The 11,061-nt window shown below is 34.1% G+C and overlaps 2 protein-coding genes and 1 pseudogene across 3 annotated transcripts, besides 1 other annotated feature; 2 read left to right on the top strand and 1 right to left on the bottom strand.

The window, feature by feature from the left end:
- Positions 1-388: 388 nt before the first annotated feature.
- Positions 389-8,776, top strand: TVAGG3_0011750 (cilia- and flagella-associated protein 47 family; the record flags this gene model as incomplete). The annotated part of the gene is made up of 1 exon (XM_001326373.1): positions 389-8,776. The coding sequence occupies one exon, from the start codon at positions 389-391 to the stop codon at positions 8,774-8,776; it is 8,388 nt and encodes a 2,795-aa protein (XP_001326408.1).
- Positions 8,777-8,818: 42 nt separating this feature from the next.
- Positions 8,819-11,061: part of a mobile genetic element that runs on past the window's edge.
- Positions 9,627-10,079, bottom strand: TVAGG3_0011740 (uncharacterized protein; the record flags this gene model as incomplete). The annotated part of the gene is made up of 1 exon (XM_051219925.1): positions 9,627-10,079. One exon carries the CDS (start codon positions 10,077-10,079, stop codon positions 9,627-9,629), a length of 453 nt encoding a protein of 150 aa, XP_051104911.1.
- TVAGG3_0011730 lies at positions 10,116-10,989 on the top strand (annotated as a pseudogene). The gene has a single exon. A coding segment is annotated over exon 1 (874 nt).

Here is an 11,061-nt window from a genome sequence, read left to right as displayed (position 1 = left end):
ATGCTAATCTATATCTAAATTGTTTCTAGTTCTAGCTTATTTTAGTTTCATTTATCTCTTGATTTTAATATGAAGATACACTTTATATAGCCTTAAAATAATGAGTGATAAAGAAATTTCATTGAGATTTATTGAAATATTCCACAATCGAATTTTTTTTATTAAATTTAAATATTTTTGACTTCTTATATAGTAAAACCAATAATATGTATTATATAGTAAGCACTTTTAAGATATTTATTGGCTGAAACATTTATTGATTGAATTCAAAATAAATTTTATAAAATTATGGAAATATTTATATGCAAATTTTATTTAGCAATATGTTTATATACTCGTTCTCTAATTAGGAAGTATAAATCCAGTTACTGTACGTTAGATTGAAAAGATGAAAGCGCTGAAAATCTCGCCAGAAGCATTAGTATTTCGAGAATGCGTTGTTGGCGAGGCAGATACATTAGATGTCTGGGCGCTTAATACATCAGGAAGACCTCAAGTTATCAAATTTGCAGTTCCTCCTAATTCTCCGTTCAAAATACCTTTGAACAAAGGAGGAATCACACCCCACAGTCTCGAAGCCAAGACAACAATTACTTATGTTCCCAAATCAAATGAAGTTGTTAAAGGAACTTTGATTGTTAAATTTACAAATGGCGAAATCATTTTACCAATTACTGCATATCCAAAATGCCCAGCAGTTACACTTTCCTCCACTGATATTGACATGGGTAATATCCCTATCAATAACAAAATTAGCGAAAAATTTTCAATCACAAATTATAGTAGTGTAGAGACCAAAATGAAAGTCACATCCAACAACAAAAATCTTACAATAGTCAATCCTGAACGTGTATTGCATCCTGGAAGAAAAGATGATGTATTATTTACAGTATCTTCGAAAGAAGCAGGACAAGTTAATGCAATTTTAAAGGTAGAAGTTGAAGGGGTTATTGAGCCAATACCAAACATCACTGTTAAGGCAAATATAATAGGTACACCTTTACAATTTTGGTATGAAAATAAATGTATAGATGATTTAAATTTTGGCAAGATATACAGTGGCCAAAAGAAGGTATTAGGAGTTACTATCAAAAATCCAGATAAAGCAGTTAGATCTTTTGCAATCTCTCATATTACGGAATCAGCATCAGTTTCAGATCACGATCCGACTAAAATATTTCAAGCAATTCCACTTGAAGGAGTGTTGCAACCAAATGCTGAAACACAAATCAATTTATTATTTAGTCCTCCTTTACAGAATTTCGAAAATGATATCGAAAGTGTTTTTACTCATTCACTTAAAATTGATGTGCTTGAGACCAGACAAGTAAGCGAAATTTCATTAATGGGTGCATCAGTTGGAATATTTGCAACTTTTGATCCAGTTGATTTTAATTTCGGTAGACAGATCGTAAACACAACAGTTACAAAGAAATTGACAATCACAAATGATTCTTCATTCTTACCAATTGATGTAACTCTCAAAAATGTTGCCCAGTTTCGATTTGTTCCAGAAAATTTAGTAATTCCTCCACAGAAATCCAAGACAATGAACATCAATTTCTATCCACGTAATATGGGCGAGTTTGTACATAACATTCCTATTCTAATTAATAATGGCTTATCGCAAAAAATGCTACATTTTTCTGGAATTGCAGTAAAAAAGGATCTAGAACAGAAAAAGTTCATAAGACCAGATGTTTGGTCAATAGTTCCAGATGCTCAGTATGCAAGGGAGCATCCTGTTTCTGCATTTGGCTTGGATGAGATAGAATTGAACGAAAAATTGAAGAAAAGAGAGCAATTTGATAAATATATCACAGATTCAGCTGAAAAGAGATCAGAACATACAATGAAAACTAAATTATATCAAGAATTATCAACGCAAGCAAAAGAATATTTATCCATGACAAAATCTAATTTTAACGAAGATGATGTCAAAGAAATTGTAGATGCAGAACTAAAGAAAGGTGGTAGACAAGATCCAAACTTTGGCATTACGTACGGTGAAGGATTAGACGAACCAGATCCAGGTTTTATGTCAGAAAAAAAAACTGAAAAAGTTTCACAAAACACAACACAGAACACTTCGAATTATTTGACAGAAATACAAACAGGTCGCCTTCGACTGAAGCCAACAACACCTCCAGAAATTAATGAATGCTCTCGTAAACTTTCTCCTGCTCAGCAACTTTCAGTACTTTGTTCTCTTAATGCAATAAACTTTGGAGTTGTCTCTGTCTATTCGACTCAATCTAAGGAGATTACAATTACAAACAATCTCCAACAAAACATCTTTGTTGAATTCAAGATAGGTGATGAAGAACTCAAGGATTCAAACCCTTTAACACAAGTTATTCCTCCTTTACAAACAGCCACTTTTATGATCGTTTTCTCCACAACTAAAGAGCAAACCTTCAATAAAACAATCTCTTATGTTGTTAACAACTTCCACAAGTATCAGATCAATATTGCGGCGCAGTCAATTCCTATTGAAATGCGCCTATCCAAAAAGGAAATCAATTTTGGATTTGGATATGGTCAAACTAAGTTCGAATGCTCTGAAACAGTGACATTATTTAATAACTCTAATGCTGTTGCACATTACACTTGGCGAAATATTACAAAGCCATTCAGTATTCAACACGAACAAGGATCAATACAACCTCAAGCCAAAGAAGATATTGTCCTATTTTACACTCCAGAACAAGTTCAACACTCTGAATGCACGGCTACTTTGTTTGTTGTTGGAGGTTTGCAGAGAACTCTGAATTTGATTGGTGACACTGGTAAATCAAAGATTGTTATTCCAAAGAAAACAGTAGATTTGGGATTGATACCTCTTGGTGTCCAACAGAATGCTGTCATTAAACTAAAGAATACAGGAGTTGATGATGCTTTGTTTAAACTAAATTATCCGGATTTGATTGGATTATCAATAAATCCTCGCTATGGAAGAATAGTTTCAAATGAAATCAAGCAATTGAATGTGTCTTATTCATGCTCAACTGCTGGTGATTTCACCCATCCTGTGACAATTGACATTGCTGGAACTTCTCCAGTAAAAATTAATATACAAGGAAGTGGACAAATTCCTTTTGTTTCGATCAAGAACGAACCTTTGGAGTATGGAAGACTGTTCATTGGTGCAATCGAAAAAAAGAAAATCTCTATTGTAAACAAAGGTAGAATTTCCGCCGCTCTCAATTTAGATTTGACAGGTTATGATGGCTTCAATATCGAATACGCCGCAGAATTAGGTCAATGCGGCCAAGATGGAAAGAGTAACGCAATCATAATGACAGGTAAAGAAAATTCTAAGTCCTACAAGATTACCGTAATACCTGATTCAAATGTTGATTTCATGCTCGTTTTTCAGCCAATAGATGTTCAAGATTTCACATTCGAACTCCCTATTTCCATGGCAAATAAAGACATCAATCTTAAGGAACATCCAATAGTATCTGCTCAAGCAATACATGCGCCAATTCTTCCTAACACAACATGCGTTGACTTTGGTATATCACCTCTGTTTGATTCAAGTAATCCAAACTGTAGGCCAAGTCATCAAGAAGTTGTTATAAGAAATGAATCTAAAAAACCTGTTAAGTTTAGATTCGATTCACAAAAACTACCAAAAGTTATAACCATTGACAATGATGAAGGTACTGTTGACTATTTAGGGACCACCTCTGTTTTCTTTAAGTTCCGACCAACAAATATTATTCCGGTTTGTTGCGAAATTCCTCTTTATGCAACTATTGAAACAGAAAAAATTATTAAAACTGAGAATTCAGACCAGAATGAAGTTGAAATTATCAAAGAAGAAGTCTTGATAACTAGCCTTCAGATTAGCGGAGTTGGATCTAGTCGTTTATTTAAAACATCCACAAACTATGTCTGTCTTCCTATTGTTCCATGCAACATGACATCTTCTGTAACAATTGACGTCATCAATTTCTGTTTCATTCAGGCATCTCTTAAAGCGGAATTGCCAGTTAATACAAAGAATATCCCATTAAAAGTCGAATTTCCTCAAACAAACACCTTACAATATACAGTTGCATCTATTCCTCTTAAGATATCATTTTGCCACACCAAACCACTATCTTTTTCAACAGTCGTTGCGTTGATTGATGACAAAGGCCATTCATATTCATTTAATGTTTCTGCTACAACAGATCACAGTGTTTTCACTCTGTATCCAATTATTTCATTGAACAAATACCAAATTTCGATGCAAGGAGGAAGAACTCCTTTCATTAATACAAACATTGAAACTCCTGATTATTTATCAAAGTACTTATCTTCAAATTCATGTGATGAATACTACAAAATCAAGAGTTGTATAACTCCAGAGATGCTTGATTTCCTTAGAAGGTTCATAAATAAATCAGCAATTTCAAGTCCAATTGGTGATTTCCCTCAAGACATTGCAAATGATCCAAATATTTTATGTGATATTATTCAAAACTTTGGCGGGAAAAAACTTACTTTAGGAGAATACCATAAGAAAGATTATAACTCTAAATTGAAAGACTTATCAAATATTTTACAGAACCTGATCAGTCAAGGCGCAATGCTTTCGAGTGTTAAACCAGAGTTTCTTCTTCCTAAAGAAGATTTCCTTCTTTTCAACGGGTCTAGAATTACAAGGAAACTTTTTGGTTTAGATTTTATTGGCGCACAGGAGACAAATACATTGCCAAATGAAATTGTCAATAATTTTTCTGCTTCCCAGTCATTTGTGAACTCAATGTTAAAGGATTTGAAAGCCTTGGATGAAAACTACACAAATTTGTCAAATGAAAGTTGGACTTTAGTTATATGGCAAGTAATAAAATTGTTTTATGTATCAAAAATTGATACTGCCAAATTCAATGCTACCCCTGGATTCCTAGATTCTTTAAGAGCATTAAAAAGTAAAGTTAGCGAATATCAGTTCAATGAAATCAACAGAATATTCAGACAAGGGGCAATTTCAAATGTATACTCCAATCAAGAAGGACTAGTTCTAAAGTGGCTCTCAGTTTATTATTCCAAGAGTGTTAGCGCAAGAGCAATTATTGATTTTCATGAATTACAAGATGTGAGCATTATCGGTAATGTTGTAGATTCCCATGTATCAAAACCATTATTCGAGTCTAGTCAAAAAGATCCAGGAAGTCTTGTTTCAATATTAAATGAATTGAAGTCAAATGTTGCTTTAACTTCAATTGACTTTGTAAAGGGCGATTGCCCAACACTAGCTTTAATTTCAATACAACTTTATATGTCTTTACCATATTTCATTCCAGGATCAAATGTTGAATTCAAAACTCCGTTGAACACAAGTTTGATACAAAATGTAACAATTTCAAACACATCCAACAGAGATATTTTATACACTGCCAAGTTAGAAGGTTCCAAGAACTTCTCTTTAGTTCAGAATACAATTACATTACAAGCACACGAGAGTGCCGAGTTCAGCATTGAATATTTCTCAAGAACTCATGAACCTGAAACTGCGAGATTGACATTAACACCAGAACGACCAAAAGCAATTTTTAGAAGCGACAGTCAGTCTTCAACACCAATAATCTCTCCAAAATCCCAGACAATCTCTTCGCAAACAACAAAGTCTAAGCTAGGCTTATCAAAGACAATGACAAATGGAATTGTTCCTACATTTGCTAGTACAATTGTTGTTGATTTAGTTTCGAATACTCAGATTACTTTGCCTAAAAATACAATAACAATTGAAACTGAGATGTATAAACAGAAAAAAGTTGATTTGGAAATACCAAATGTTATAAAGAAGACGGGAAATTACAAGCTTTATTCTAAAACATTTGAATATACGACATCGAGCGAGCAGTGCTCGAAACAATTACAAATGTTTTTGAATGACTTGTCAATCGAAGGCGATATCATTGAATCAAAGCATCCATTTGAGAACTACATAAACAAACACAAATCATTTATTTTTAGTCAAAGAGAAATATCTTTTGTCAAAGAAAATTCGAATGCAAAGGTATCGGTGGAATATATCCCGATTTCGATGAAGAAACTTCGCTGCTTCCTCATTTTCCATAACCAGAATATTGGTGAATTTGTTTATGAAATCGTTGGAAATCCTCTTCTTCCTGTTCCATCAGCAGATTTAACAGGCCAACTCAAAGTGGAATGCAAGCACAAAGTTTCTACAAATGTTAATATAGATTCGTGCAACAACAACTTGATGTGGGCATTAGCGTATTCAAGCGAAAGAGTTAATAATTTGGCAAATTACATTTCCGAACGTAAGCTCAGAGAATTAGTAACAATCAAACAACGAGAAGTTACTCATGTATTCACGCAATCATTCCAGACACAGACATTCACAATACAATCATCCTCAACTTTCTTCTCTGTACCTGAACAATACATTTCTATGAATGACAAAGTCAAAGACAAAGGAATTTCCATCTCATTCACTCCAACTAAGCCTGGAGAATATCCTTGCAAGGTGGTAATGATGTCCAACTACGATGTCAGAGTATACACTGTAAAAGGAATTGGGTTGGCAAATACTCAGTCTTTCTCTATCGAGTTTAATATGGTCGCTGGACAACAACTGCAACAAGAAATTCCATTTGAAAACACATCTAAAAGAATCTGGGAGTTCAAAGCGTCAGTTTCTGGACTTTCAAATTCAATGTTTACAGTTCCAAATAGATTTTCTGTACCTGCCGAAGGAGTTTTCCAGCTGCCTGTTATCTTCTCCTGCAAACAAATCGGCGATTTCAAAGTTGATTTGACTGTTACAAATATGACAAAAGAAGCAGTTACTGTATACAAGCTGATTGCTCATGTGCAAGAACCACCCGCAAACGAAAAAATCAAATTTGCAGCAGTGGCAAGGAAAACATGTCCTCACAAACTCAAAGTGGAATGCTTTACAAAAGGAACAGTAAATGTTTCAACAGATCTGCCAATTGTAGATGTTCCAAAGACATTTGAGTTTAAGAAACAAGGAGAAATTCAAGAAATGCCCTTCAAAATATATTCTGTTCAATCTGGAATTTGCGCAGGAACAATCACTTTCACTGACCCATCAAATGGATATTACCAATGGTACATCATTGAAGTAGATGTTGACAGACCCCCTCCAGAACAGACAATTGAGGTATCGACAGTTGCAAGACAATCAGCGACAGTTTCCATCCCAATCACAAATGACAACGATACTGAAATGGAATTTGATGTTGACTTTGATGATACTGATTTCTTTGGCTTGAAGAAATTTAAAGTTGCAGGGAAGACCACAACTGAATACAAATTGATATTCTCTCCTTTGACACAGTTCGATAAGACTTCATCAATATCATTTTCGAACGAAAGCCAAGGAGAATTCATTTATAATTTGGAGTTACATGTATCTCAACCAGAAACAAGTGTCATTGCTCCTCTTACAGCTCCTGTTGGTCAATATGCATCGTACTTTATCACAATAGAGAACCCACTGAACAAAAAAGCAAATTTCGTCATTAGAGATGATGAAAACAACTCATTTGTTATTTTAGGAAAGAAGATGTTCAGTTTAAATCCTTTCGAGAAGAAACAAATTGAGATCAGATATATACCAAGCTGCGTTGGAGTCAAGGAAAGTGGTAATATCTATGTTAAATCCAATGACATTGGAGAATGGTTCTATACAGTATCTGGAATTGGTAAACCACCTCAGCCTTTATCTCCTGTCATTGTGGAAGGACTAGTTATGTCACCAACGAGTGCGATAGCTATTTTCAAGAATCCATTCAACAGGCCAGTTAAAACACAGTGGTCATTGACATCATCTAGCGAATTCAAACTACTTACAAAGAAGAGACAGCATTTCTTTAGATTATATAATGAAGAATTACAAATACCATTCTCTTTTGCACCAAAAACAGCCGGGCAATTTGTTGGATCTATTGTAATAGACACAGAGTCGGTCCGGTGGTCGATTCCAATTATAGGAAATGCATCAACGGCGGAAGGAAACATTAACCCTGTAATGAAAGGCCATGCCTACTCGGAGATAGCTATTGACATAGATCTTCCATTAGTAGGAGAGAAAGAAAGCTATCAACCAAATGATTACATAATAACTCCTCAATTTGCAGAAGGATATGAATTCTTGAGAAGCATATTTGAAATCAAACCAGAAAAAGTTACGACATCAAATGAAAACATTCATTTACACTTGAAAGCAAAGATGCATCCAAGAAGGCCAATTGAGACCTCAGTTGATGTTACAGTTGTTAATCAATTAGGGCAAAAATGGCATTTTGTTATTCAAATTTCGGTTTTACCAGGAAAACCAATACAGTCAATAATTCTTAAATGCGTTTTGAACCAATGCGTTAAGCAAAGAGTTAAAGTACCAAGCTTCCCAATCAGGACTCCCTTCAGAGCTTACTTTGCAGGAGGTTCCGCAGCAGAGTTTACGGTTTCTCCAGGCCGTGGTTACATTGAAGCTTCTACTGAAGATGAAACCGAAGTTCCTTGCGACATTATTTTTGAGCCAAAGATGTATGGAAAAGTACTGAAAGGTTTGCTTGTTATTGATACATTAGAAAGAGAGTTCTTATTCGAGTTAGAAGGTTTGATGCCAAAATACCATTCACCAGAGTTTGAAGGAAACGAAAAAGATCCTAACGAAACTTTCACAAGACTAAATGGAACTAAATCAGCCAGAACGAACATTCTTGGCAAATGTCAAAAGTCTTTTAGACGTACAGAATGGTGTATATACAAAGAAAAATTTTTCTGAGTAAATTTTAAAAAAAAATATTTTTTTATCCGATAGAAAAAGATGACAGAAAAATTAACTTTTTACATAGCGCCAGACCCTTCTTGCCCACATCTTTTTAAGCCACAATATATAGACATAGAACTAAATAGAGAAAGCGAAATTCTACAAACAGAAGAAACATATAGAGACCTAGATAACGAAAATGGATATGCGCTATTCTGGTTAGATTGTCCTTATGAAATGTATGAAAAAAAGGCTTTATATGAAGAATATAGAAAATATTGTCATGAAAACGATATAAGACCAAGCTCTAGAGAAAAATTCTATGCTGGTATAAAACATCTTTTCGAAGTTCGGAATGGCAAATATATAAAGAAATAATTTTTCTAAGTTTATTTTTTCGAAAAAATATTTTTTTATCCGATAGAAAAGATGACAAAATTCATCTCAGTAAACAAGTACATGTCAGGACTTAAAGAAGAACTAGACCCATTCACATATTTGAATGTTTACTTCTACCATTTTGAACAGTCTTCATTCAGCAAAGTTTGGAACATCGAACCAGTTAAGTTTGCTATTGTGACTAAAAATGGTGCGAAATTTGAAGACTTAGACATAGAAGGTTTGTTAACAGTCAAAGAAAGTTTTGACAGAAGGTTCTCAAACCTTAAAGAAGGCAAAGCATACAAACTTGTTATACCTTATGAACCAAAGAAAGCAGACGACTATGAATATTATGAGTCTAAGATAGTTGAAGTTCAAGGTAAATTGGGTAAAAAGATTTTAGAGTCTAAGCCAGTGTTTGCTCCTAAAGAGGAAGAGAACATTGACATTGACCCAGAAATGTTCTAAAAATAAAATTTTATTTTTACATGTCAAATTTCTTTTTCTCTGGAACTGGTTCAGGTTCTTTCTTCTCTTCTTCTACTTTCTTTTCTTTCTTTTCTTTCTTCTTCTTTTCTGGTGGAGTTATGTCAAATTTGGCGCAACTATATTTATGTAAAAGTTCTTTGTCCTTTAATAGCTCATCTATTCTGTTTTCTATTTCATCTTCAAGAACAGCGCATGTGTCTTCTTTGCATTCTAAGAACTTTTGTTGGACTTCATCTTTCCAATCGGTGTCATCTCTGTCAACAAGTCTGTCATTGACAAATTTTAAGACTTCTCTGCTTAATGTTTTATGGTTCTTGTCATATTCCCAGAAACAGAACTTTAGAACAAATTCACCTTTCTTGTTTACACTATGTAAGATTTTATGGTCGACAGATGTTTTGCTGTCGAAAAGCTTGTCTCGAATATAGATGGCGAAATCGCTAGACATTTTCTAAAAGATAAAAATTTTAATTTTTCTAAAAATATGTTAGAAAAAAAGTTTGCTGACATTGACAAAAAATTTGAGAATGTTTTAAATAAGAACAAGAGGAAGTTGGAAAATGCTCAGATAAAACCCATACATGACAAGTTCTTATTTGCTCAGAATGGTATAACAGGTCTAATTGCACCACCTGGGTCGGGTAAGACTTTCACTTATCTTAAAATGGCTGCACAACAACAAGAACTAGATGAGAAGAACCCATTCTATGAGTTAGTTGTTATTTGTAGTACTTCTGGTCAATTTGACCAAACCGTCAATTCGTTCAAAGATATTATAAAGAAGTCTAAGTTAGTATGTATAAAAGACTCTGAGTTGTTAGATTGGATAAAGAAGTACCAAAGAAGGGTTTTGAAGTACAATGCTATAAATGAGTATATAAATTCTAAGTTTAAAGACCCAAATGAGGAAATGCAGAGAATATTAGAGAAGAAACACTTCAGAAACAAACAGAAAGAGATAGAATACATTTCGAGAAATTGCAATCTTACGATTGGAAAACGTACCCTCATAGATGTCTTCTTATCTTAGATGACTTTGCTTCTCATCCTTTGTTAAAGAACAGAGAACAAGACATGTGTCGAATTCTTAAGAAGCTCAGACACTTTAACATCTCAGTTGTCATTTGTGTACAGACAGCAAAGAGTTTAAGTAAGGATGTAAAGAGAATACTTACTGACATTGTACTTTTCCCCGGATTGTCCGAAGACGATTTCATGGAACTTATGAAAGAGTCCATGGCAGGTAAGTTTGACAGACATGAACTATGGAGAAGTACAAAGTCATACAAGACCCTCATACTTCTTTCAGAATTCATATCTACGCAAACAAAGTTCAAATTGTAAAAAGTCAAGCGTAAAAATGTAAGTGTTTAGTCTTAGTCTGTTGTGGTTCTGCAGCTTTCGGTTCTTCTGGCTTTGGAATGGACTCG

The sequence above is a fragment of the Trichomonas vaginalis genome, chromosome IV (genome assembly GCF_026262505.1).
Source record: "Trichomonas vaginalis G3 chromosome IV, whole genome shotgun sequence".
NCBI lineage: Eukaryota > Parabasalia > Trichomonadida > Trichomonadidae > Trichomonas > Trichomonas vaginalis.
This window is presented reverse-complemented; position numbering and strand designations above follow the sequence as displayed.